Source organism: Harpia harpyja, chromosome 12 (genome assembly GCF_026419915.1).
Source record: "Harpia harpyja isolate bHarHar1 chromosome 12, bHarHar1 primary haplotype, whole genome shotgun sequence".
Classification (NCBI taxonomy): domain Eukaryota; kingdom Metazoa; phylum Chordata; class Aves; order Accipitriformes; family Accipitridae; genus Harpia; species Harpia harpyja.
The window spans coordinates 45,516,219-45,544,159 of NC_068951.1; the positions used below are offsets into that span (position 1 = coordinate 45,516,219).

A 27,941-nucleotide genomic window follows, 5' to 3' on the forward strand; every position below is an offset into this window, starting at 1 on the left:
CTTTCAAGATAGTGGAGGGATCATGGTTGCACAAGATGTTTTTGTTTTTCTGTTATGAAAATAATTGCAAGACAGACAAAGTTATGCTGAAATAAGCCTGATGAAATTCAGACGGTGAAGGGCAAAATTTGGTGACTACTATACCTAAGAGCTTTGCTCTGATTAATCTTAAACAACTCCTGCAGTGGAATTATTTTGCTGTTAGTTATGTAGGGCAGACCTAGGCAAATTAAGCATTTCCTGACATATGGAAGCAGCAGTATTGGTGCATGACTGGTGCTGGTCAAAAATGAAAGCAGTAGGAGCAGGTATCATCATGCCATCCGGTTGTTTTAATAGCCCAACTCCACGTATGTTAGACCTGTGTCAAACAAGAGGGAAGGATGTATGGGACAGGCAGGCAGAGCAAAACATTGGGGCTTTACAGCTACCAGAACAAAGGAAGTTGCTTCTCTGTAACAAGCCTAAATCGCTTTGGCCTTTTTTAAGGTAGAAAGATTCTACTGGAACCAGCATAATCCCTGCTAGTAAATTAGATCATTGATTTTGGCTGTAGCAGGAATGCTACATAGGTAAGTTAAACTATTTTTTTCTTTTTTAATATATTTGCAATGTAGATGATCTCTTCTGACTGACTTCTACAGGTTTAAGTAATAGTACAGCTTCAGTGAAAATGGATTTGATAAAGTCAGTGTCAGCTAATTAGGCCTTTAGATGGTTATGGGATCATGGAGTCATTGTTTTATTTGTCGTAGATTCTCAAAAAACCAAACTGCATTCATAAGAAAGTCATAAACATTGTGACAGTTTATTATGACTGAATTCCAGCTGAAGAAAGAGGATGTTTTCTGCCCAGAAAAAGACAAGCATCAGTACATACATGCACAAGTACCTGAGACGCTTACCAAAATCCTAGAAGAAATATGAATTTTCAGCTGGATTTTTGGCCTAGCAATACTTCAAATACTTGTCTACAAGTGGCAGTCCATATCTTCCACTCCCCTTAGAAACATTTCCATTTCTCTTTGATTATGGCTTTTTTTGTGAATTGCTAAGTGAAAACACTTTCAGTGTTACACCTGCATGGGTATTTAATTAAGATGACAGAGCAGCTGACTGGTTTTGCTAGCTGGAATTCAAGGGAATGTCTATGTTGCAAAATGAAGTAAGTAAAAGTGGGGCCCAATTCCACTCGGAAGAGTAAGGCACTTACTTTTACGCATAGTTAGACACATGCCTGAACTTAAACTCCTCCCTAGGTCAGTGATCCAACTAACACACACAGAATTACGACCTGCTCCCTGCTTTACTTTCAGTGAACATTGTATGTCCAATTGTACTGTAGTCTGTATTTTCTAGCTGTTTTGGCCTTAAGTTCACCCTCACTGAGAAAGAAGATGAGTGATTCTGCCTAACAGTTGAATAGCTATGTTTTTACCTGTCCAACCACCATTCAGTTCTACCTGGCAGGAATTCTGGTTTGCTGACCTTTGTCAGAGTGTAATAGTATTAGCTTCAAACAGATGCTTTGCCTCAGACAATAGCTGTCATTCAACAGTTGTCATAAGGTTTCAGGTGAGAAATAAGGTGATTTATGTGAGGGGAGTCCCACAGTACCTTATACGTAGTTCTACTGTTTGTTTCTTTTACTTTTTTTATTCCAGCACATTCTTTGTATTTGAGCGCATAGTAGACTTTCATTGTTTTAGGTCAGCAGCTTCCTCTGGCTGCAGTGAAGAAGATGTGGCAGGAAAAATGCTGCAGTTCCATCCTCCGGTAGAAGACTGAGGAAATCCCTTAGTTCCAGTTCCATTGCAACAACTGATAAAGTTTCTGCTCAGAGCAGGGGAGAAATTCTTGTTTAGGTATTTTGGTTTTAGAACAAAGAAATAAAAAAACATTAACAATGTAATTACTAATTGAAGTCATCAAATTATATTGCAAGAGGAATGAAATTTAAGACACACCCATTTGGAAGCAAATACAACTATAGGAAATCTCAAAAGGAAACTGAAATTATGTCTTAGATTAAAACCATACCTCTATCTTGACTCATCAGGTCTACCTGTGGCACTAATGCTTATGGAATTCTGATCTAGTACTTCACACATTTTGTATGAAATGCAAAGGAAGCCCTAAAAATCTATACCAGTACCCTAACTCAGCACTATCTGTAAAATGGGATGTTATGCAAGCAGCTTCTCAGACCAAGCTGTTTAACGTTATGTTCTTAAGCGATTACAGCACAGTTACTATGTGAAAACAATGCTTCAAAAGAAAAACTGCTAGCACTAGAAACTAAAACTTTATGATAGAGCATGGCAACCTGTACTGCACAATGCAACCCCATGATGCTGTTGTTCTGCCCTCAGGCGTTAGTTACATTGGCACTTTTAAAAAAATATACATGCTTTATTAAATCTTCTTATTCTGTCAAAACAAACACACTGGCCCCTCAGCTATACACAATATTATTGACTTCCTGCAAACATGTAACAATAGGACTACATCAACTACCAGGATGGGTTTCTCTACTTCTAGTACTAACACACTGTGTTTTTTCAGTCTATGACCTAATCATCAATACATACTTCAACACCCACTGGGTTATCAATAGTAGCCTGTTAGCTGTCATTGCTTAGAACCATACAGTCACTTAGCCTAGGAAAAAACCCTATTACTATCTATTAGTTCTATTTAGTAAGCTTTTTTAATGGTGTCTATTCTTGACCTATATAGAAACAAACAGTATGATTCCAACCATTTAACTATTTTCAGTACAAAATGAACGCCATGATTTTTATATGAGGCAACACACTGTACGGTGCAGAATCCTGTGCTAATGACTAGAAAGCCTGCTGAGCTGTATTAGTTTTAACTGTAGAAAAAGTTATCATCACATCAGTAGTCCTTAGCCTGAACAGTATGTAGAATGCCAGATGATGTGCAAAGGCTTCTGGAGTTGAGTTGCAATCAATTGATTTACCTTTCAGCGATGAAATAAGACCAGGGCAGTCATTTCCAGTAAGTCTGGTTCTCTTGCAAAGTTCAGGAAGCAGCTTGTTCCACCACAACGCCTAATCCACAGAAACCCACAGCAAAAGTATAAATTAACAAGTACTGCAATTAAGAATATGAAAGACCTGCTAAAGATACACCAAACTAAGGTCAGAGGTGTACGAATACAGGTAAGTTATGATGAACTCAGTGATTTGTTTATATAATGCTTTGAAATGCAGTGGTTTTGCACGTGTTGTATTTTTCAATTTTCAGTGCGACCTTTTTCTACTTGAAAATTTTTACACAGGGCACCCTAGTGCCTCTATAGATACAAGTTTGAAAGAGAAAAAAAATCACATAATTAGCAAGACTGATGCAGTCAGAAAATTAAGTTTTTTCCCTCCAAACAGCTTCCATGCAAAGTGGTGAATAGCATTACTATAAGAACACTGCTCTGTCTCCTGACCTAATCTGTCTACTTCCAACAGCTGTAGTAGTGAATTATGTTTTGTCTATAATTTTGTTGATAAGAAAGGGGAAAGGATTTCTTTCCTTCTTTTTTAAACGTGGTAACTTTCCTTCCACCTGTGTTCAGATTCAGTACTGCAACCTCACATTCAACTCTATAACTAATGTGGTAACAATCAACGAAACTATTTTCAGATCTGAATAAAAAGCACAAATCTTGTTTTGAACAGAGTTCTAGTATGTCCATCTGGTAGAGGATCACCTTTGCTGACTCTGGCCAGCAAAACTGTGTAAAATTATTTGAGTGGCTTTGCTGGGCAATGGAAGTAAACTCCTGTACTCCTGGAACACTGGAATAAAATCAGTTCCAAAATTAAAACTGTATAGAGGCCTAAGGGGAAAATGGGACATAAAGAACGTAATCTTTCCATTAGTGCACTAGTACCATTCTGATGTTGTAAGGTCAGAAGATGTCACTAGAACACAGGAAGAACGTATTTAAGTGTGATTTTATTTGAAGGACCATGTTCTCTTACCAGTTAGCTTATCACTAAAACTTCACATTACACAACACTGTCAAACAACTTAGAACACTGATTAGTGAGAAACTAGGTAGTTTTTAATTTACAGTGGAAAAAGAACATATTACTCTTCCTTTTCTGAGGCACTTTGCCATCTGAAAAGACTATGCTTTAAATTTACTAGAATTAATACAGGAAGTCACAGAAGAAACTGGGGGAAAAAATATTCCCTTAAAATTAGTGGGAACTGAGTTATCGAATTTAAATGCCAAGCAAGAGGTTCAAAGCAAGCTAAGCAATTTATGTTGTCTGAAAGCTGGGCTACCTGATCCATCCAGAGTCCGCCTGTACACAATAGCATTTTAGTAGAAAAAAAACCAAAACAAAAAGTACTGAACAACTTCAACATAAGTAGCTCACCCGATTGTCATCTTTCAGCTCATGCTGAGCGTATAATACAGCTGCATTGGGACACCTTTTGAGAAGCTGGTCAATGGCTTCCTCATACTTGCCTAGGCGGGTATTGCAGAGAACATGGATGGTGAGGCCGACATTGCCAGCCTCTGTCAGAGGCTCCAAGACAGGCAGAGCTGAAGCTATATTGATTGACTGACTACATAAAAGAGACTGAAGACAAGAAGAAAAAGTATTGTTTGGATTTAAGATAAACTTTGCAAAAAAATGCTAGCCATAACCTTAGAACAGAAGCCCTTACTTATTGGAATGATTTTGAAATAATACTTTCTTTAATAAATGTTACTGAAAACTGAGAAAGCAAGTTTAGAGTGGACTGCAAATGTAAATATCATTGTTACGACAGATCTCTTTCAGTACTTTTTTCTTCCATTATTTCAATGGGCCTTTTAGTTCAACTTGGTTAACCTGGGGGGGAAGGAGGAGGGTAGTCTGCTAGAGAAAGTTGTTCACACATACAAGAACATTTGCAGAATAGATCCTAGCTGTAAACAGTAAGATTTAAGGGTTTCATACCTGTAGTTTTGAGATATCGTCACCGTAATCTTTATCAGATGGAGATCCCGCTGACATTATGGAAGTTACCCATGGGAAAATCAACCCAAAATGATTACATGAGTTTATCTATACGAGAAAGAATAAAGTTGCAATAAAAGGAATATTTCTGTTAGTGACAGTTCTATGTGAAACCCACCACAAGTGAAGAAAATTTTGCTCTCAAATAGCCTAATTTAAAATAGCAGCTGCTCTTTCTTCTGGTTCATGCAATTTAGTAACAAATACACTGGAAACTTCTATTTAATTCTGTATTTCAGATTTCCCATTCAAAATCCTTTAAAATTCATCATTCACACATTTTTCTCATTTAGTCAGCTTTGTAAAATTGCAAACATTCCACCTGACAAACTCTCATTGTTTCATTTTAGCCCTTATTTCTATCCAGAGCTGAGATTCCTGTTGGAAGTATATTTGCAAATGTCCCCAAAGAGTAGGACTGCCCAGAACCAGCAATACCTATTTGGTAACTGCACACTACCTTATTTGCTTTCAGTCTTGCTTCTTTTAAGAGATAAACTGTCCAGAATTAAAATATTAAGGATAGTATTTGGATAGATTTTGGAGGGACAATGCAGTCATAAAAATTCCTCTGAGTGGTATACTTACCAGATCCTCTGTTGTTTTCAGTGGCTTAGTCTCAGGAAGTTGCTGCTTTGATATTCTCCAAACATACTGAGAAGTAACCCTCAATAAAAGCTCCTGAAGTATTTCTTCCTGAGAGCACACTACAAGAAGAGCTTCCCAGAAATCCACCAAGAGCTGAGGAATAGCGTTTTCACTGTTACTACACAACAGCTAAGAACAAAAACATTAGAAGACAGCAAGTTAGCACAGACTATGGTACTTACTAGTGGCAGAAGTTAGAAGAGACAGGAGAAACAGTTTTTCACTTTTACTTGAAGCAGAATATTGGTTCCTTTTTTGTCTTGATGTATTTCTAATGGGTGTGATTCTACATGATGCAGTGCTAGGCAAAGTAAAAAGTTCATGGAATGATTATCTGGTAATCAATTCTAAACAATAGATTTGATTTCTTCTTCAAGATATACTCTACTGCCAGAGATGTCAGCACACTGACAGCAAGTATTTACAGACTGCTAATTTGGAGGATTTTTATATATGTCAATAGCCAGGCAGACATCTTCAAAAGAATCTAAAGGCCATGATAAGAGATGCTGTGTAGCTCAGTTAGGTATAATGGTAGGACCACAAGCAAGATGCTTTAAGGTCTGGTGTGTCAGCAAAAAGGACTTTTACTTGGTTTCCAACTGGCTTTAAACAACACCACTTATTCTGAGTTTCATGACTTGGTATTTCTGGTACAGGTCTTTCACAGTAACAGACATAAGACTGCAACATACCTACACTGAAGAACATATGGTTTCAATCCAATGTTATTCATTGTAGAGAAAAGAAAAAAGGTTTGTCTATTCCCAATCTAAATAAAGAAAATTTCAGTGACACCAGAAAAACTATTCTATTTATCTTTCTTTTCATGAACTGTAGAGACCCACTCTTCTTTCAGGAATTTATACAGAATATCAGAACATTATATACCTTCATATTTAAGTCTGATTCTTTAGAATTACATTTCAACCCTAATGAGTTCTTAAGAAGGAGCTTATGGAAGTGATTTATCTAAATTCTGTTAAATTTCAGTAGCCTTAGGAAGCCATTGAAAGACCCCTGAGATCAGGGTATTCTCCATGCAAATGACAGGGTTAAAACAAAGAACTTAATGGATTTTTTTTTTTTTTTGCTTGATTTAACCAGTATTTCTTTCCAGAAGGTCCAGTTTCTGACTCTGTAGTCATCTATCATGACTGGAATATATCCAACCCTCATCTTCCTCTTTCTGAAGAAATACTGAAATGTGAGTGAAGGAGCAAATGAGGCTGCTTTGCTTACCCATAACAACATCACTATGAGAAAAATAGAAGCTAAAAATGATCACATGCCAACCTTGAAAAACGTATCTGCTTCTTCCAGTTCAATTTTACTGTTCTCATGTAAAGCCACAGTGGCAGCCACCAGTAAACCAGGCTGCATCTCCTTCAGGTGAACAGCAAACTCAGTTGGCAGAACCATTCCTTCCTTACGCTGTCTCAAGAGTTTTGGTTGTCCAATGAAGCCACAGGCCAGTATTGTCTACAAATAAATCAGGTAAAGAATTCAACCCACATACGATTCAACTCAGCAAACTCAGTATTTCCTCACGCAGCGAAGTTTAGACTGATGAAATGACGAAGAGTCAAGGGAAGGAAATAAATTCTTTCTACAATTTATAGAATAGCTCTCCGGAGACTGAGCTCCAAATGGTGTGCTGGAGCAGTGACTCCTGAGCAGTAGGCCATTTGCCTGAACACTGAAAGTAACGTGCTGCTGAAATCCGGAGTTACTGTGCACATAACAAAGGTAGATTTCACTATGAAATCCAGGACATGCAATACACATGGTGTTTTGAAAAATGACTGGCTGAAATTTCAATAGACTACTTGCTAAATTTCAGTAGACTACTTTGCTAAAGTATGATTTTTATTTTGAAATTACCCCTGAAACAATGATCAAAATCTGCTGCACTATGTGTAACAGTAAGTTGTTTCTGGATATCTGAGTGCTTTTGAAGGTAAGCATGACAAGGTACTATTTCCACTGTAAAGACAGTGGGGAAATGATGCCTAAGCAGATTGAATGAATTACACAGGAAATATAAGGCAGACCTAAGAGGAAAATTCAGATTCCACCCCACTATGCATACAAACTGTCTTTCCTTTCTTTATCTTTCTGAAAGTGTTATTTTTTCTACGTTGCAACAAAATGCTTTTTAAAGGTGAGGTGCAATAGAACATTTTTTTAATAGGTCAGATTAAAAAGGAAAAAAAAAACCCCAAAACTCAACACCCAAACCCCAGCCACCTTATTCTTTAAATAACATCCACGCAGTAGAACGTGTATGTTTGCTCACAACATGGCAATTTCACTTGATCACGCTGCAAGTGGTTAGAAAGCAGGTGGTGCTGAATATCATTGTTGAAACAGCTCTCCACAGTTCCCACCTTGCAATTCAAAACCTGCAAACTTCGAAAGCTCTCCAGGACTTCTCCTACCAAAGCATGATATCCAACTTTGGAACAGCTATCAGTTTATTTTAAAAGTTTTTAGACCTCCAAAATCTCACTCTCAGAAAGAGTCTGTATCTTGAGCTCTGTCACCTTTGAATATTCAACAGTCCTGATTAACCGTAACAAGAAGTAATTTACAGACTGGTCTCAATCTAAAACCACATGTGAACATCTATGGCAGAGACTGTTTCACTAACATTTTTCCCCCACTGATGTGGAATTCTTACTTTGATAACACTGAAGTAGGTTCTGATCTGATCTTAATGAAGGTTAAGTGCTTTGATTCTACGTAAGAAAGATGGGAAATTGTATACAGAAACTTCAGTTTGTGTGCACCATGGATATTCTGCTTCAATAGCAATTTTATAAGGGCTGTTTGCATACAGATGGTGTTTTCATGGGCATATCCCATACTAATTACAGGTGGAGGTGTGTGAAAAAGCTACTATACAACCCTGCCATACTGCTGAAGAGCACTGGCTCTGCAGAGCTTGTTACACCCCAGTAAACAGCATTTAATTTATCAAAAATTAACAGCTTCAAAACTTTTGCTTATTTGGTAAGGCTTTGCCAAGATAAGACTACCCTAACCTGCAAGGTAAACAGTACAGTCCCAGTATACGCCAGCCCTTGATACTACTGTTATTGCGCACGTTCAATGGACCCTACACAGTATATCAAGAGAAAGAGGAGTAAAAGTTTCTTTTACTGTAAAATACAACTACAGGCCAAACCTACTCACTTGGTCTTTGCAAAGCATGAATAGCTCATGCTTTCAGCATACTTTACCTCCTTATAGGAGTCCATCTCATGTTCATACATTGTCAGGTCTCCCATTTTCAGAGCCATGAAAGCCTTAGTAAGTGTCAGGACCACTGATGGCATAATCTTTCCTACTTTCTGAAGATACTTCACAGCTGTCACAGGACATACGTTTCTCATGCAGGGGCTGCAGAGGATGTGAGGCAGCTGCACAGGGTCAGCAAGATAGAATATTTGGAGAACTTTATTTGCTGATTCCTATTGAAATAAAAGCCATTTGACAGTTTAGACTTTTCCAGATATACAGTCTTGAATGGCATATGAAAGTATTGCAGTTTTGTTTTGTTTTTTTTTTCATAAAACAGACAAGTACATCTTAGCTATCAAATCACAGTGCCTTTCCTGCCTCTTTCCCCCCTACAGGTAAAAGTAAAGGATCTCTAACCGGCAGTGATTCAACTCATATTCTGAGGTGCTAGAGAACATCCACCACCACAGTCAATTGGTTTTACCAACCTGTGCAATTTTGTAATGTTCAGAGAAACAGTCTGTTGTTACAGAAATGGGAGATGAAAGAAATTTGAGGCAGAGCTTTCCTAAAGCGCAAGTGTCTCTGTGTGCAAGTGAGAACCAGATCATTAGCAACGTGCATCATGATAGCCAAACTCACAATATGTTGCGTGAAAACAGCCCAAAGCATCACAGGTGCTGCTTGCTATTTTGTCAACAAAAAAGGGAAAATAAAAACCATGTGAAAAAGAACAACTGTAAAACTAAAGCAGCAGCTCAGCATTTTCAAAGGGAATTTAATTAAAATCTGATACACACTTCCTAAAATCAGAACTAAATCAATAGATTAAGAAAAAAAAACTTGTTTCTACCTTACTTAGTTCTTCATTTAAGTCTTCATTAAGAGAGTGAGTTAAGTAAAATACAAATCCTCTCTCATATGTCTGCATTTCATCACCTTCTGAAACTAGCCTCTTTAAAACTTCAGTCATGGATAAACCTGACATTCTGTAGTATGGCAAAGCAAGGTGGTAATCCTTTGTGTCAAACCTGAAGGCAACAGAGGAAGGAAAAAAAGAACTAAGGGCAACACTTTCGCCATCACTGTTTATAAGAACTAAAATAATACATCAAACAAAGTTGCAGACTCACCAGTATCTGCAAATACTTAGCTATATTCAACATAATGTATTCTCTGTTCAATGACAATAAAGACAACCAAATACTGAAGAGATGACTAGATTAAGCTGTTGTCATAGAATGTAAACGCTTATATTATATATGCAATACTAATGTAAAACAGCAAAGAATGATGGATTTTCATTTTAAGGTTACATTATTGGAAACAAAAGCTCACTTGTATCACTTTGGCACCTAAAACCATACCTGCTGTAGCAGTCTCCTAAGAAGGCACAACTTTCTCTGAATGCTCTTAGAAGTTCTTCTTTCTCATGTGATGTAAGGAAACAAGGGTCCATTATAGCTGCTCTGACCAGTAAGTGAGCCTCACTTAGAAGATGGATGCAACTCTCAGTTTTTACATTTTCGTAAGTTCTACTATAATCTACCTAGAACAGACACAGGATATTCTTAGGCTGCTGGCAAAAATTAAGAATATACAGCAACAGTTCTAATGAGGGTAGCAACCACTTGAAATAGGATTATAGGCTATTCATGAGAAATACATTACATTATATTCAGCAATGGCATGCATCAAAGATTAAATAACAGCACTTATTTTTAGTCACCAAACAACAAAAGCAGGAGTTGGGCAATACCATTTCTCTGTAAAGCTGAATGGTTGAAACAGTGTTTATAATATATAAATTCCAACCAGGTTCTGACTCAGAATTTGTTCTGGATTTGATGCTGTCAGCCTTTCTGGAACTAGAGAAAAGAAAAACAGTTGAGTTGTCAGTGTCCAAATAAACACTATGCAGCCAAAAAAACCCCACTCACTTGATAATTCAAATGCATAAATAGGTATGTTTGCAGGCTAGTAAATGCTTGAGAGTTAAGCTGTGAATTTAAGTCATAATGGCTAATAACAAAACAGGGATAGGCATGTTCATACACCAGGAACATCATCAAAACTATCTACTACATCTTCTCCGGGGCTTAACACCAGGCAGTATCAGATACTTACATTAAAGTTAAGTAATTCAAATTAGCTAAGATGTTTACTTACTTTCTGTAAGGACTTACTGCACCTTTGCCCCTGCAGCTCTATTAATGTTTTTGCCAAGACGTGGTGTAAAAAAATATCTGAATGCTTTTACTGTAACACATTGGCTAGGTCCGTAATGCCCTAAAGGTTAAAACGCTGTAGGAAAACACAGACTCTTTTTGTTCTGGTTTTTGGGGTTTTGGTTTTAACTGTTCTGGGATATTTACATCTTCATTTTCAAATGATGGTGTTAAGTAGACTAGCATTCATTCAACTTACATTCTTTACAGAAGGCAAAAAGCATATCTTCCTCAAATGCCAACTACAATCTTTGAAACAACACAATTGGCAGAAGAAACTGTACTTTATGCATAGAAAACTACAGTATTTTGCATTACCATTCGCCTTGACGGGCTTATCCTCATCTTCTCCTGAATAATGTCTGTTCAAGGCTTTAAGAAATACTGGTTCAAATAACTCTTCAATCAATTATATCTGCCCCACTTTTGTTAATGAACTTGAACTGACTTTAATAATGTGATTTCTAAATAGCTGTTCTAGAATAGCTGTTTAGCTGTTTTGTGAAAAGACCTCAGAAAAGAATGGGAATAGCAGTTCTCACGGAAATAGATAAAAAGTCACAAATGCCTCTGGCTACATACATGCTACAGAGCATCTTGGGCCAAAGTCCGATCCTTCTTTTGTCAGGGATTACTATAGTGATGTTCACAACTTTCCTTGGAAAGAACCCTTAGCCAAATGTAAGACATTTTCATTTTGTGCTACAACACATTTTGTTAGCCTCTAGCTTCAGTACTCCTACATATTTTTGTTTCTCAAGATAAATATTTTTTCTTCTCAGCAGATACATTCTTAGTAACATAATTTTAACACTACTTAAGAAAGTTAAGTTTTTTACAATCTTGAGTAACTTAATTTTGTTGACTTCAAGCATTTGTGACCCTACGCTCTTTTCTTCTACGTCAGTTAATACAGTAGAATTGAAAAAAAATAAATGCTTGACTTCTGCTCTTATGCACCAACTAGGGAATTATTCCCAAACAGTTTTTCCACAGAGGAACCCCTCTTCAACTCCAACATCCACAAATTCAGCACTGTACACAGAGCTATAAATACCATCTCCCCAAAAAACACAAATCCTTACAGCATCCTTCTTGTAGGCTTTCTTCTTTCAGTAATATCTTCCAAGTCTGCCTTAGTCAAAAGAATTATATGGTTTCTGAAATGACAGATAGCTCTCGGCCCTATAAAAAGCTGCATTCTTAATGTGCAGACATCCAGTGCAACAGGTGGACAAGCCTATAAAGGAAAGAGATTGTTTTGTAATTTCAGTTAGTATGTACTTTGAGTCTTTAAATAAAAAAAATGAAAAGAAAAAAAGGTAACCTTTGTCCAATGATCTGACAGTAAAAAGATTCACTGGCTTTCCTAACTTTGAGTGCTTCACTTAAGCAAGAATAAAAATACTCATAAAACTATGACATAAATTATATAACAATGGGTAAAAAAAAAAAATCATTTCACTCTTCAAAGCAACTACACAGTTTTAGATGTGTGTCTCAAAACAACTGAGCCTGAGCGAGATGCCTAACATGGAAAACTCAATCCCAAATAGTTTGAATTTGGCCAAGTTGTAGAGGATTGCCTGCCACGGTTATAAAAGTCTTGATTTCAGTTGCTTATAAAAAGCAATTATAGATAGAAGTATTTGCCTGCCTATTGGTACATTACATACCCAGTATTACATCCCTGATTTGTTCAATATGCACCTTTCAGGTAAAACTTACCGTATCATCTATACTAGACTAAAAATGGAAAAATTCAACCTCATTTGCCCAGAAATATTCTAAATTTACAGCTTTAAGAAGATAAAATACCATATTTACAAACTAGCATACAGAGTGAAGCAAGGCAACACAGCATCATATGTACACTCAACTTTTTGAAGAAACCTCAAACTTTCTTGTAAAGAGGCAGAGGGCTGCAGTGGTGACCAGGAGGCTTTAATCTGCCCTAGGCTAGTCAGAGCCAGGACCAGCACCAGCCAGCTCTGAAACTGATCTAAAAAAAACAGCAGGAAAAATAATAATAGCCATCACTATCGTCACACTTCCAAGCTCCACACTGGGGCAGAGACACCCCAGAGGGACTGCAGCCCATGGAGGACCCGTACCAGGGCAGGGACACCCCTGCGTGAACATGGCCCATGGAAGACCCGTACCAGGGCAGGGACACCCCAGAGGGACTGCAGCCTATGGAGGACCCATGCCAGAGTGGGTCTGCTGCCTGTGGAGGGCAAGCTGCAGTACGGACACCCATGAGGGACTGCAGCCTGCAGACCACCATTGTGGGCACACCTCCTCAAACCTCCTGCTGAGGCAGGAGGCAACGTGTTGCCTGACTGGAGGAATTGTGATGGACTGAATGTAACCCACAGTGAAAACACAGAAAGCTGAGACTGGAGAAGGGACAGGAGAGACTGTGTCACATGTTTGTATTCTTTATCTCAATACCTCCACGGAGAGCAGAGAATACGTGTTTGGCTCTTGAAAATTTTATACTACTTCCACTGTCCTATGGTTTCTTTATGTCTGCTGTCTACATGCTCAAAAGAAATCCTTAAATGCTAACTTAAAATACCTTTCAGTCTATCTTTCCTGGTATTTTTATTAATGTATATCCCAAACTTTACAATTCAATAGATTTTTACTGGTAAGCAATTTAAGGAAGGGGAAAAGTCTAGACCGTCAAGGATCAAAAGCCCTCCTAAAAAAACAGGCACAAAGTATCTGGTAGCAGACTTCCTCAAGTGTCTACGCTCCTCTTACAAAAATTGTTTTTTCAAGGACACCTGAGAGACACAAACATCATCAGCTGCAATAAGGGAAAACTCTGCACCCTTCATTTAGATTTATACAGGAAAGCATGGAATTTAGTTTAAAATGTAAGTGATTTTATAGCTTCTGATGTTTTTGAAAACATTCTACTAATGGTCTAGAATCTTAAACCACAGTAATAGATTGTTTCATTGAGACATTTGTAGACCATTAAAATACAATATGCTATAGACTGAAGTAAAATACTAATTTTGGATGTTATACTAATGGTTCAGCCAATAGAAACTAACAGGATTTCAGAAGGAAACATAAGGAGACTAAGCGCCACACTACCGCCCCCATTGTTTTAGCAAGATAACGAGAGGTGCACCTTCACGGTCGTGTCTATGTATGGATCCTCATCACGAGCTGCTGCTGCACTGCACCGCACTGTGAAACACTGCAGGTTCTCACTAGAGGGAAAGAAGAAACCACAATGATGATGGAAAAAACCAAAGACTTGCAAAAATCAAGTAGTCAAGACTACAGAGAATCAGATCTTTCTCCTTCGTAGAAATGGGCCTCGAAGCCTAAGCAGGAGGGCATGCTGCACTATCACATGAGCCTACCCAGAGAGTTCCAGGAGGCTATGAAGGACATATGGGGGGGGGGGGGGGGAGGCAGCAGCATAGAGAAACGTAGTAATACTACCAGCAAAATCATAAACGTAGTACCTTGTAATGACATGCAGGAACTGTGGAGTGAGAACTGCCTGCTCTGACTTCTCTGAATACTGGTAAGTAGAAATCAGTTCTACTAACTTCCCAACAGAGTAGAGATATCCAACATGAGGTAAAGAGAAAAAGCAAAAGAGACTCAGTAGTTCTTTCTTGTTCTCAGTTTCCTCATGAGCTGTCACAGAACCTCCTAGATGTAACAATAAGAAAGGCATTTTATATACCTCATAAATCAAAACCTGGCAATTCCTATGCAAGCCTGATACCTAAAAGACACTATCAAACCTGCCCAGGTTGCAGACTGGTTTTGCTAGTAGCTTGCGAAGAGAAAAAGAATTATATTAAGATCAGTGTACAGGCTGGATCAGTGCACAGGTCAAAAATTTATATGTCCTGTCATCTCATTTGGAGGCATTTTTAACAAAAGTGCAGATGTACCAGCGAGTGAAGAAATTCTACAGATATAACAGCATCTGAGAGTCCTGGCAGATTCATCACAACTAAGCATCCATGAATTGAACGATCAGCCCGATCTTAGACAACTACTTGTGAGCTGGGATGAACGCTCATCCAGAGCTACAGCTGCAGTGCACCAAAATACAGGCCCTCACTTAAGGGAAAGAAAGGCTGGGAGTGGCAGAATTTATTTATAAAGCCACTTTGGCACGTAAAGGCTGTGTTCAGATTCTACAGACCCTCTTGTCAAAGACTGTAAATCACAAGAGAACATAAGATAGCTGGACTTACAATGGCAAGTAGCTTATTCTCGAGTCAGCTGCAACTTAAATGAGGCTTTGCTCCTTAGCAGACAGACAACCACAAACTGGGTGAGCAGTCAGTAAAGCTGATTGATAACATACAGCATTAAATTTTTCCATGGGTCTGTTGGGGCTTGAGCTAGTGTGTATTAGCGAATCCCTAAAATTGGCATTCATCCCTTGCAGTTTTATTTAAAGCCTGGCAGAAAGGTAACCTGTATCTTAATGATTATTAAGGTTTACTACTCTGATTTCCACTGTTGACTAATGAGAGGCAGCCTAGTATCTTATAACACTGAGGATAATTTTATTAACGCAGTGTAAAGAGTAACTGTTTTATGATGTAAAATTAATCAGTAGAGAACTGATAAAAGCTGATCTAATCTTCCTCTTTTGGTGTGGTGAATTGATATTTTAGTTCAAGGTTTATGCAGAACTTAGAGAAACTTAAAAGACTTTTTTGTCAAGAGAAGCTCAGTTTAAATCATTGAAAAGGGAGGAAAGACCTTAATTTAAAAACACATCGTACAGAAACAGTGTACAAAACAGAATATACAAAGAAGCTCCTTCCTTTCCCAGGTCTCCTGTAACACAGGCCATCATGCATCCAAGCATATCCATATACCTGTCTGGTATACAGGAAGCAGCTGAAGAGAGTGCAACTTTGTCTCCTCACAAAACCCAAAAGGCGACTGGTCTGGTGTAAAACGCCTAGAGAAAAAAATCCAAAACAACATGGAACCTTAGTGAGAAATTATTATGAGCTACTTTGGACAAGTAAACAGCACTAGCTATAACAGGCATAACTGACGTTTTAATACTCAACAACAATGTGCACTTCTACTACTAATGTAATTCGCACGGCAATCAATGCCAAGAAACGTGGCACAGCTAGAGACAACTATTCTTGCAAACAAAATCCTCTTTCTTCGCTTGTCTACAAGACGTGTGTCAAAGTTTGGGATCACTGGAAGACATGTTGCAATTGGTTTGAACCTCAATTTAACCTTTTATTTTCCTCTCTTTTTATTCAGCTGAGCTATATGTAACAGGGTGCCATCTTCAGTCCTACTTTTCTTCCCTAGTATGTGTCATCTTTTTTCCTGCTTTGCTTTGGAATTTACTACTGGACTGTAACATCAATTCTTCCTCAGTTTTGGATAAAAGTTTAATGGCTTTGATCACTAACAAAATAAAAAGTATAGTTTCTTAGCGCTTAAGATACTTGCTAAAGCCCCTTTGCTAGCTGGAGAAAGGGAGAATGTGGGTTTTTTTAGAGTTACTCAAATAAGTATCACTTCAGCTGGATCTGATGAAAGCTGCAGAATAAACAGAAGGCAGTACCTTGATTACGGTCACACAGACAGGACTGCTGATCAGTCTCGCGTGTAATCCTTTAAAATAGGCTTCTCTAAACAGTAACAAGATTTGACACAAGCCACTTCGGAATAAGGTGTGTAAAACTTGGTTTTGCCAGTTCCGCATAAAAGTGTAAAAACTGTGGGTGGTCAGAGACTGGACCCAGAGATGCTGTTGAGTCTCCATCTGTGGAGACACTCAAAACCTGACCAGACAGGGTCCTGGAAAACCTGTTCTAGCTGACCGTGCCTGAGAAGAGAGGGGGTGGGGTATTGGACTACATGGTCTCACAAGGTCCCTTCCAACCTAAATGATTTTGTCATTCTGTATTCCTTGAGAAAGGACCATTCCTTCTAATACATCACAAGAGAAGCTGCCATGCATGGTCTTCACAGCATACAAGGATGTATGATGAAAGCAGATGTTAAACATCACTAGATCTGCAAACCCACCAAAGTTCTATTCTATTTCAATTGTACCAACAAGTCACATTCCCCAAATAAAATGAAACTTAGGATTTGCAAGGCCAAAAGTTGTCCAACTCAGATGAGTAGGTTCACGGTGTGCTGAGTTAAGAACTGGCTGGACAACAGAGCTCACAGGGTTGTAGTGAATGGGGCTACATCTGGCTGGTGACTGGTCACCAGCAGTGTTCCTCAGGGTTCAATCCTGGGGCCAGTGCTGGTCAATATTTTGATCAATCATCTGGATGCAGGGGTTGAATGCACCATTAGCAACTTCACTGACAATACCAAAATGGGAGGTGCTGTTGACTCTCTTGAGGGACAAGAGGCTTTGCAGAGGGATCTAGATAAGACTGGAGCACTGGGCAATCACCAACGGCATGAAATGGAACAAATCCAAGTGCCGGATTCTGCACCTAGGACGGAGTAATGCCAGGCACAAGTATAAACTGGGAGAGGAGTTGCTGGAGAGCAGCCCTGCAGAAAAGGACCTGGGGGTGCTGGTCAGCAGCAGGCTCAATAGGAGGCTCATCAGGACAGGTTCAGACTTGACATCAGGAAACTTTTCTTTACCAAGAGGGTGGTCAAACCGTGGAACAGGCTTCCTAGAGAGGTGGCCAACGCCCCACGCTTGTCAGTGTTTAAGAGGCATTTGGACAATGCCCTTAATAATATGCTTTAACATTGGGTCAGCCCTGAAGTGGTCAGGCAGCTGGACTAGACGATCATTGCAGGTCTCTTCCAATTGCAACAAAATAGAAATATTCTGTTCTATTCAAAAATGGGCTTTCTTTGGTATCACATTGTTTTCTCAGTGCAAAAAAAAAAACCCCAAAAAACCCTTATAAAAACCCCAGAAGTCGAAATATCAAGGTGGATTTTTGTTTCAAGGAGATGTGAGCCACAGCTCATTATGTGTAGTAAATTAACCCATAAAGGGGAAAATGCATTTGTAATACCTGAAAAGCAGATACCGCACTTGGAAGCGCTTTGTGTCTTCTGTAGGTAACTCTGTGGATTCCAGTGTGATGGGTATCTCACATAGCTTACTTTCTTCCCCAAGCAGTTCCACTGGCTTCTGACATATGATGAACTCATCTAATTCAAGCTGCAAAGTATGTGTTGAAAGGCCTTCATCTTTTTTTACACCTTAACAATGAAAATGCCATATTAATTGTTCAAACCATTCCATTTAGCAGTAAGAAAATGATATGACAGAGTATCAATTAAATACTCCAATTACAGCTACTTGGCTAGCATTGGCTTCCTCAAACCATGAGATTTTGAAAACAGCTATGCTAGAAGATGGGAACAATCCTTCATTTAAGCCTCAACAGTCTGAATACCTAAGAGTCAAGACTTCTGAAAGAACAGGTAAACTGTTCATTATAAGGCCAGTCCAAGGCAACCTGTGCTGCAAATGGCTGGCTGTCAAAAAATGTTGTCATTTGGCTGGAGAGGTTTTAAGACGGAAAAGGCAGCTATGATAGAATGTTGTGTTATCTTAAACTCACTTAAGTTCTGGAAAGCAAATCCTAACAGCACTCAGAAAGTAATTTGAACTTTTCTATTTAGTTTTTAGTAATAAAAAAAACTAGGGGCAGGATGCCATTATCTGAGTTAAGATCCATCTTCACTCAGTGACCAACATTCCAGTTTATATTCTTCATATCTGACCAGTCTTATATACCTTTCAATTTTTTTCTAGGTGGAGTTTCCACTTCTGAAAGACCATCCTTTTCTGTTTTAAGTTTCTTCAAATACAAATGAAGCATTTTCCTAAGGTCTGTTGGTGTTCATCTGACACTTTGGAAAGGTGGGAATTGATTACATATGGATCAATTTCTTGCAATACACAGGAACGAAACCTACTGAGTATATCTATTTCTGGGATTTCTAGGATTCTAAGGCAAGCCCCTGAATAAGGGGGGACTGAAGGACTGAAAAAGGAGAACTTGCTGACACCTTGCTTACGCAGGTTCTGAGCCAACTAAGAGTTACAAAAGAGCATGCACATTGCCACAGAAGCATTCTTAAATGTGTAAGCCAATATGCATGGTCCGTTTCAAGGTTCATGAGATGCTTCTTCCATTTGGCCTCCCACTTGTCCCTTAGAAGAGACACAGTTATTTGGGCAGTGACACTGATAGAATAGTATTTCTGAACACAGCACACTGAACTACTACCACTTCGATTTGGCCCATGCTGGCACCCCAAAACAAGGACCCGATTCTAAGTCTTTAGAGGTTGCACTATACTGAAAGTGTCTGCAGAACGACGGCATTATTTGTTTTAAGTGTTACCTCCAACCACAGGTGGTACAACTTTTCATGCACTAGAATATTCAGCTGACAGTCCTAACATGACTGGGAAATATTTACTGAAAGGCAATGACCTTGTTTGAGCCTAATTCGAGAATAACAGGAATCAGTCAGCAGATTCTTGGAAATAAAAAAAATTTAATTTCTGTACTTACCCCCATCCCCAGGCTTTTCTAGTGTACTAACTCTATGTGCACATTGCTCTGTCCTGTCTGCACTTTGCTGGACCACTTCCAGTTTCAGGATAAGAACATCCAGCTCTGTTGTTATGGCTATATGTCTGGCACAAAATGCAACTTCAGCAGGAATGAGGTTATCAATGTGTAAAATTAAGGAGCGTTCAAAGTCTAACACAGTCAAATTCTGGTTTATGACCAGATATTTCAAGCAGAACATGACTAGTTTATTTTTGCAGCCCACAAGAAGATCTCCATTTACAGGACAACACGAAATGCACAGTGGAGGATCCGAAAGTGGCATTTCCACAATTGACATCTGTTCTTTTAAGGTTTCACTGTATGACTCTTCCATCTTGTGACCAACCATACGAACACAAACACGAGAACTCCCTGCAGACATGCATCTCCAGTTCATATACGCTCTTAGGAAAGTTGCTTTGCTTTTTTCTTCAATTGTCACCAGATAGTCTCCTTAAAAGAAAGCAGTGGTCCTGATATATCATTAAAGAATAGATGACAGTTTTTGAGCTCTTTACCTGCTGTAGTACATTACAAAGATCATCTTAAATTCTCGACTCCTACAAAAAATTCCCCCAAACGGTTTTCAGCAATTTTTCTCTAATGAAATCCAAAGCGCAAGCTCCTTTGCTGGGTGGAACACACTTCCCATACCATTAAAACAAAGGACTTCTAGATCTAGGTCCAGGCTAACTCCTAAGCGAATCCGCTTTATGAGCTGCGATTGCAGACAAGGTGTTTCCTCCCCCCCCCCCCCCCGAGAATATCCATTAACGAGAAAATGTTTTGTTCTCTGAAGACCAGGGAAAGACTCAGGAACAGCTGTGGGATCGGCTGGGGAGACCACCCGCCCCGTGCTCCGAAGCCAAAAAAAAAAAACCAAACAAAGGCAGGAGCACGGGCTGCAGCAGGGCGGAGGAACGCGGCAGAAGCAGCAACGCGCCGGCCACGCACTCCCCACCGGCCCCAGCGCTTCCAACCGCCCGCGCGGCTCTCGGACCAGGCCGCGCCTCACGGCCCGCCGCTCCCCGACCTGGCCCGCGGCAGCCAGCCCGCTCCGGCGAGGAGCGCCCGGGCCCGCCCTCAGCGCCAGGCAGCCGCGGGCAGGGAGCGCCAGGCCCGCCCGGCGGAGCCCGGCCGCCTCCGCTGGCCCACCGACCTCCCCGGCCCGGCCCGAGCGCCTCGGCCCGGCGTCCTGTCCCCCACCCCGCCCGGGCGCAGAGCGGTGGGGGCCCGCAGGCCTCTCCCCGCACGCGAGCCGGCGCTCCCGGGCCCAGCGGCGAACGAGACTGACCTGCCTGGCTGTGCGCCATGCGCAGCACGGGACCCAGCGTGGCGAAGGAGCCCAGGGCCTCGCAGCGGCCGCGGTCGCGCACCGCGAACACCTCGACCCCGCAGCTGGCCGCCGCGCTGGCCACGAACAGCACGTCGCGGCCGCAGCAGAAGTGCGCCGGCTCTTGCTTGCAGGGCACCACCCGCTGCGACCCGAAGGGGTGCAAGTTGTAAAGCTGCACCATGGTCCCCGAAGACCTCCGCCACGGCCGCGCACAGAGCGCCCTCCGGCCTCCGGGGGCCGCGCTCCCCCACCGCCACTTCCGCGGGGCGGCTCGGGGCCGGCGCCGCCAGCAGCAGCAGGAGCAGCACCAGCAGCAGGAACGGCGGCGGCGCGCCAGGCTGCGGCCTCCCGGAGGCAAAAAGGAAGGCGGTTTGGGCTCGAAATGCAGCAAGTCTTTCTTTAGAACTCCGTCAACTGCACGCTCCACAGCTACTGGTCACAAGGACTTCTGAAAATAATTCGCTTCTGGCTATCGTTAGCACATGTAGCCCTTTCTCTCCAGGTTTTGTAGAACGCGTGGGGAAGGAAAAAACCAAAACCAAACCTGCAAAAAACCAAAACAAAACACTAAAGCTTTTTCTCCTTTACCAGGATTCAAGACTAAAACAACTTAAGGTAGCGGGTCAGCAGTTTTTACCCGAGCCGAGTGTCCTACAATTTAACTGCTTCCAAGTGTCTATAAAGCTATATTAATCAGAACATACTGTTAAAGGACACTGTTTTTTTAATGGGCCAAGGTAGGAATGTAAATAATTACAATGCTCTTTTAAAGCAGCTAACAGATCTGCTCTTTTATTTTCCTTTTATCTGAAATCAAATGCAGGGGGGTGTGCTGGTTGGAAAATTTTGCTTTTTCCTCTGCATAATGTCACCCCCCCTCTTTTTTTTTTTTTTGAAGTAGCAAGTTTTATGTTGTTAGCAAGTAATCTGATAATAAGTGCTAGTTCTGTTCAAAAAGGTAACAGCATCTGCCATAACTAGTCAGGTAAATTACTAAGTATGGTATCACGCAGTTAACCCTGGAGATTTTAAGAAGTCTTCTGCGAAGCCAGCCTTACTGGGAAAATGCCTTCAGGAAAGATTAGGTTCCTTTGTATTGTGCAGAGAGGCTTGGAATAGTAACAGTGATGTTAGTACTGTAACAACCTGAAGCAGAAGCAGTTTCCTGCTTGTGAGAAACCAAAAATCAAAGAGAGTATGTCTCAGAACATGTTGGGATCACAGGAAAGTGCACACAAATACACATAAATAAATAGCAAAGAAGAAAAAAATAGAAGGTAGAACCTTTAAAACTTTATTTGAAAACAATCAAACAAGTGAACAGGGTTCTGCAATTCTTTTTTTTTTGTCCCCAATAAATTTTTCCAGACTTCAGTTTTCTAAATATTCGTCTCCTTCTTCAGCCTCTGCTTCTACTGAGTCTACACCAACTTCTTCATAATCTTTCTCAAGGGCAGCCAGATCTTCCCGTGCTTCAGAAAATTCTCCTTCCTCCATTCCTTCACCAACATACCAATGTACAAAGGCACGCTTAGCATACATGAGATCAAATTTGTGGTCGAGGCGAGCCCATGCTTCAGCAATAGCCGTTGTATTACTTAGCATACACACAGCCCGCTGGACCTTGGCAAGGTCACCACCTGGCACCACAGTTGGAGGCTGGTAGTTAATGCCCACCTTCAAGAAAACAAATGAAAACTTTCCTCATGAGTGCTAATGCTTAAAGACTGATTTCTCATAACAATCAAAAATCACCATGGTTACGAACAAATAAATAGCTTACAGTTATTCTGCACTTCTTCATCAAAAGATTTAACAGGGACATTACAACGTTGTAGAATGACTGTTACCTCTGAATACTATACAATTCCTAGTTATTTCAAACATCAACCACTTAAAAAGCTATGGAAGTACCTTGAATCCAGTTGGGCACCAATCCACAAATTGAATGGTACGTTTAGTCTTGATAGTAGCAATCGCTGCATTGACGTCTTTGGGAACAACATCACCTCTATATAACATACAGCAGGCCATGTATTTGCCATGGCGAGGGTCGCATTTTACCATCTGGTTGGCTGGTTCAAAACAAGCATTGGTAATTTCAGCCACAGACAACTGCTCATGATACGCTTTTTCAGCGGAGATGACAGGGGCGTATGTTACCAGGGGGAAATGGATTCGTGGGTATGGAACAAGGTTAGTTTGAAATTCTGTCAGATCTACGTTGAGGGCTCCATCAAAACGCAGTGAGGCTGTGATGGATGAAACAATTTGCCCAATTAATCGGTTTAAATTGGTATAAGTAGGACGTTCAATGTCAAGGTTACGACGACATATATCGTAAATGGCTTCATTATCGACCATGAAGGCACAGTCTGAATGCTCTAATGTTGTGTGGGTAGTTAGAATTGAGTTGTAAGGTTCCACTACAGCAGTGGAAACTTGTGGTGCTGGATAAATCGCAAACTCTAGTTTAGATTTTTTGCCGTAGTCAACAGACAGCCTTTCCATGAGCAGAGATGCAAACCCTGAACCAGTGCCTCCTCCAAAACTATGAAAGATAAGGAAACCTTGCAGCCCTGTGCACAGATCAGCCTATAATGGGGTGGGAAAAAAGTGGGAGAAAAAAAAAAGTTATTGATGATTTTGGAGAAAGCAGTATTAAAATAATCATTCAAAAGCACTTCTTTCTTAAGTTTGGTAGGTTTAGACTGTTACAATAAAAAACCAGCATTCTTGAAAGGTGGCCTTCCTTTTTTCTTGCATGTCTTTTACTCAAAAGTACCAGTGCCTCTGCATAACTTTTTCTGAATATTTTAATACTTAAAAGTTGCTTTATTGTCTCTGATGCCATTTTAATACCACTGTAAGCAAGAGCAGCTGTGCACCACTGTGACAAGTTACTATAAACTACAGCTGGGTTACAGCTTTAGGATCTCTTTATGTTCCCACACTAGCTTTCAGCAAGTATCAACCAGATGCTGAAAACGGGTTTTTTTTATTTTTGTAATTTTAAGTAGACAATCACTAATTCACTTTGAATCATATCATCTACGTGAATATCTCACAATGCAACGTCACGATTAAAAAAACTAGAGAAGTAATTAAAATTGCTAAGCATTCAGCCATAGCCTGATGTTCAGGGTACTAGCAATATTTTGCATGACACATAATGGCATGATTCAAAATGAAAATAACAAACAAAAAAGTGTAACAAAGGTTGCTACACTTGTTTAAGGCTTTTATAATATGTTTCTGAGGTATCCTTAAAATACTTTAAAATAATATTTCAGAGCCTAAAAAATTTTAAGTTTTACTGACTGAATTTTTATTTAACTGGGGGCGGGGGGGACACAAGGAGATAAAAGTTTTGTTTTGTTCCGTTTTAAGCAATCAACTATGCACAAAATTCTTAGGGAAAAAACATAGCAAACTATCGTTATAGATAGCTATAGAGCTGTATCAATTATTTTAAATACTGACTTGCAGCATGAATTCTCACCAGTTTGCGAATGCGGTCTAGCACTAGATCAACAATCTCTTTTCCAATGGTATAATGGCCTCTGGCATAATTATTGGCTGCATCTTCTTTCCCAGTAATGAGCTGCTCAGGATGGAATAACTGCCTGTATGTGCCTGTACGTACTTCATCTACAAAAAAAAAAATACCACAACATAAATTTGATCAGTTCTGTGTGTGCTGCCTAGTGACTACACACTAAGTGCACATGTCAAAAGAGTGTAGACAGCATCCCCGACTATACACAGCTTGTCTGACTAGCCTAAAAAGTTGGCACAACTTCAGCCCCTTTGTTTAGGGGAAAACATCAGGCATTCACAAAGCAGTATTTGTACCTGAGAACACAGAGGTCACTCAGAAAACTACATTACAGGTATAGACAAGACTGCGGATAGCAATTTAACAAAACTCTGGATGCAGTGCAGCAGCCTAGAAAGATTATCCAGACTCTAAAAAAGTTCTATTGTTTTCCAAATGTTGTTACTTGTAGACCATTATTTCATTTCTTTCAAATAATAACCTCAAATGTCAAAACAGCATCCAGACACACATCTTTTAAAATATATAGTGTTCTGAACAAACAAAAAAGACCATAGGGAATCTGCACTTTTACACTGAAGATCTTTAATGTTGGGTACATACCAACTACGGTTGGCTCTAGGTCCACAAACACTGCTCTGGGAACATGTTTACCAGCTCCCGTCTCACTGAAGAAGGTATTAAATGAATCATCTCCACCTCCAATAGTTTTATCGCTAGGCATTTGACCATCAGGCTGGATCCCATGTTCAAGACAATACAATTCCCAACACGCATTGCCAATCTGAACACCAGCCTGACCAACGTGGATGGATATGCATTCACGCTGCAAATTAAAAACAGTACAATGACAATGAGATATGGAGCTACCTGTCTTCTAGATTTTATTCTCATAATAACTACCTATCTGCGGGTTGTATCTTTCCACGCTCTTTCTCTGCTGCAGTATTCCCTGGTTGCTCGAGTGACAATTTAACTGATCAAATTGTCTGCTGCTGGCAAGACTCTACTCACCTTAGTTGACCTGGGCTGACTTCAAGAATATTGGAAGATCTTAAAGACAATATAGTCTCTATGAACACAGAGGGTGAATACAGATTCATCATCCCTTACCATGCTGCACATATATCGTATCTTTAATATTCTGCCTAGTCTCTTTTTCACCTTCCTTTAGTTTTGGAAGACTTCTTTATATAATATCCCTAAATTTCCTTGATATGTTGCCAAATCGCATACTGGATAACTGCCCCAAGAATCTTTCCTGCACAGGACCACTTAGTACATTTTCCTTTATAATTGCCCCTGGCAATTCATACATATTTGAGTTCCTCTGTGAAATCATCTGTGAGTCCCCATCAAATGTCATCTGCCCACTTTTATCCAGCTCCTTTGATTCTAAGCAACTGTGCCATGTATGTTTAATCTCTCAAGACCTCCATTTTGTCTTACACCCCAGACGGAAATAAGCCATTTTTCTAGCTTACTGTTACAGTGTATCTAGGAAAAAGAAGAGGTAGTGAATTAAAAGTAGGGCATCTGGGCTGCTCTTTCCTGTTTTCTTGATGGCTTCATCAAAACTTGTATCCTTGATTCCACATTTTGATTCTCACCCCGTGGTTCTGTCAGAAGTCTTTTGCCAGGGAGACTAACTCTGTGCTTACTTCCACTCCCATTCGGTTGGCACCAAGTTCCCGAAGCTTTCACGCCGCCTCACCGTTCCCCATCCCCCGTCGCGTTACCGCCAGGCCGCGCTCGCAGCCGGCGGCAGACAATCCCCGCAACAACGGCCCACCCCGCCCCTTCACCACTGCCCTCTCAAGAGCACGCGGTGCCGTTGGCTGCCGGCCACACTCCTCTCCTCTGATTGGCTACGCGCAAGCCTCTGCGGCTTGGCTTGGCTTGGCTCGGCGAGACGGCCCAGCAACGGCGGAGCGATGCGGTTGGTTGCCGCCGTACTTTCCCGCCGTCTCTCTGCCGCCCGGGTCAGGTTTCAGCCCGCCCCTCACCCCTCCGCGTGGGAGGCGCCTGCCACCGACAGACGTCCGTCGCTTTTCTACACGTCTCGTCTTACTAGCTACCGGCCAGTTTCTGTGCCTCGCCTCCCTTGAACTATTAACTCTTGCACCAATTTCTCTCCTTCTCCCCAGTCCATCTGCCTTACTGCTACCGCGGTGACTCCACGCAGAGGCTGCCTGCAAGTCCTGCCGCAGCGCATGCGGGCCAAACTCCCCAGACTGCCGCAGCAGAAGCACTCTCAAGTACCCTTCCCCTCCCCACCCCGAGGATTCCCTTCCCCACCATGATGTCTTGCAAAGCTGAAGAACTCCGGCCGCGCCGCACCACACCACATCCACCGCCACCTGTCGCACAGCTCCAACTGCCGACGGCTAACCGCCTCGAGCCCCTCGCCCTCGCGTGCCGGCTCCCCATTGGCTGTTACCAGGGCGGCGTAGAGGTGAACGGAGATCGCTGATTAGCCGAGGGCGCTCTTCTCCCCACGTGGAGCGATGATTGCCACGTGCTCTCCTGAAAGCGAGCGAGCTGTCGCGTCTCCAGAGGGCGGGGCTTGAGCCGCACTGGGCGTGGGGGTGTCGGCTCGAGGCGGTAAACTGCGGCGTGGGAGGCGTCTTGGGGTGGGCTGGGGTTGCCCTCGGGGCTGTGGTGAAGGTCCGGCGCGGGCTCGCCGCGGGCAGCTGTGCTCGCACCGGCTCTGGGGGTTGTTCGGGCCAGAGGCTGGAGGTGCGGACGGCTGCGAAGCTCTGGATTAACTGGGGCACGCCGCTGCAATGGCCGTTCTCCAGGCCGCGAGACGGCTGCTGCCGGTCAGGGCAACGACAGGAGTGCCTGCGTGCAGCTCCGGCCGGGGAGAGGAGACCTCCGAGGGCCTGGAGATCCCTGTCAGCAGAAAAATACTGCCTGGTGGATAGGTGAAGCTGGATGTCCGGAGCTGAAGTGAGTATGCTTGGTTGCTTTCTGGAGTAGCAGCCACGCCACAGTTGGTTTTTTCCTTCCTTTTGTTCCTCTTTCAGCCCTTCTTTCCTCTTTCTCCCTTTCTTTTCTTTTCATAGCATCACAGAATGGTTTGGGTTGGAAGGGACCTTAAAGATCACCTGGTTCCAACCCCCCTGCCCTGGGCAGGGATGCCTTCCACTAGACCAGGTTGCTCAGAGCCCCATCCAGCCTGGCCTTGAACACTTCCAGGGATGGGGCATCCACAACCTCTCTGGGCAGCCTGTTCTTTCTCCCCTTCTTTCCTCTTTCTCCCTCTCCTTTCTGTCAAAACTTAATTCTT

At 41.3% G+C, this 27,941-nt stretch overlaps 2 protein-coding genes and 1 long non-coding RNA gene across 8 annotated transcripts; 1 reads left to right on the forward strand and 2 right to left on the reverse strand.

The window, feature by feature from the left end:
- Positions 1-20: 20 nt before the first annotated feature.
- Positions 21-3,695, forward strand: LOC128149645 (uncharacterized). Its single transcript, XR_008237721.1, has 2 exons — positions 21-572; positions 1,710-3,695. It is a non-coding gene; the product is annotated as an uncharacterized LOC128149645 (long non-coding RNA).
- HPS3 (HPS3 biogenesis of lysosomal organelles complex 2 subunit 1) lies at positions 981-21,349 on the reverse strand. 2 transcript variants are annotated; one of them, XM_052805101.1, is made up of 17 exons: positions 21,049-21,349; positions 19,713-20,207; positions 18,196-18,385; positions 16,039-16,124; positions 14,653-14,845; positions 14,310-14,391; positions 12,247-12,401; positions 10,693-10,801; positions 10,301-10,482; positions 9,787-9,964; positions 8,933-9,163; positions 6,984-7,169; positions 5,628-5,816; positions 4,980-5,087; positions 4,410-4,616; positions 2,987-3,077; positions 981-1,833 (listed from the first exon to the last, which is right to left on the reverse strand). In XM_052805101.1, exons 1-17 carry the CDS (start codon positions 21,269-21,271, stop codon positions 1,706-1,708), a joined length of 3,033 nt encoding a protein of 1,010 aa, XP_052661061.1. In that variant the 5' UTR covers positions 21,272-21,349; the 3' UTR covers positions 981-1,705. The 2 variants fall into 2 exon arrangements, with proteins under 2 accessions (XP_052661061.1, XP_052661062.1); XM_052805102.1 differs by having other exon boundaries at positions 19,713-20,227; positions 21,049-21,150.
- Positions 21,350-22,371: 1,022 nt separating this feature from the next.
- Positions 22,372-27,707, reverse strand: LOC128149641 (tubulin alpha-3 chain). Of its 5 annotated transcripts, none has more exons than XM_052805112.1 (5): positions 27,090-27,188; positions 25,253-25,475; positions 24,593-24,741; positions 23,005-23,685; positions 22,372-22,767 (listed from the first exon to the last, which is right to left on the reverse strand). In XM_052805112.1, exons 2-5 carry the CDS (start codon positions 25,371-25,373, stop codon positions 22,462-22,464), a joined length of 1,257 nt encoding a protein of 418 aa, XP_052661072.1. In that variant the 5' UTR covers positions 25,374-25,475; positions 27,090-27,188; the 3' UTR covers positions 22,372-22,461. The 5 variants fall into 5 exon arrangements, with proteins under 5 accessions (XP_052661072.1, XP_052661068.1, XP_052661071.1 ...); XM_052805108.1 differs by lacking the exon at positions 27,090-27,188 and adding an exon at positions 26,948-27,079; XM_052805111.1 differs by lacking the exon at positions 27,090-27,188 and adding an exon at positions 26,260-26,424.
- Positions 27,708-27,941: the final 234 nt, after the last annotated feature.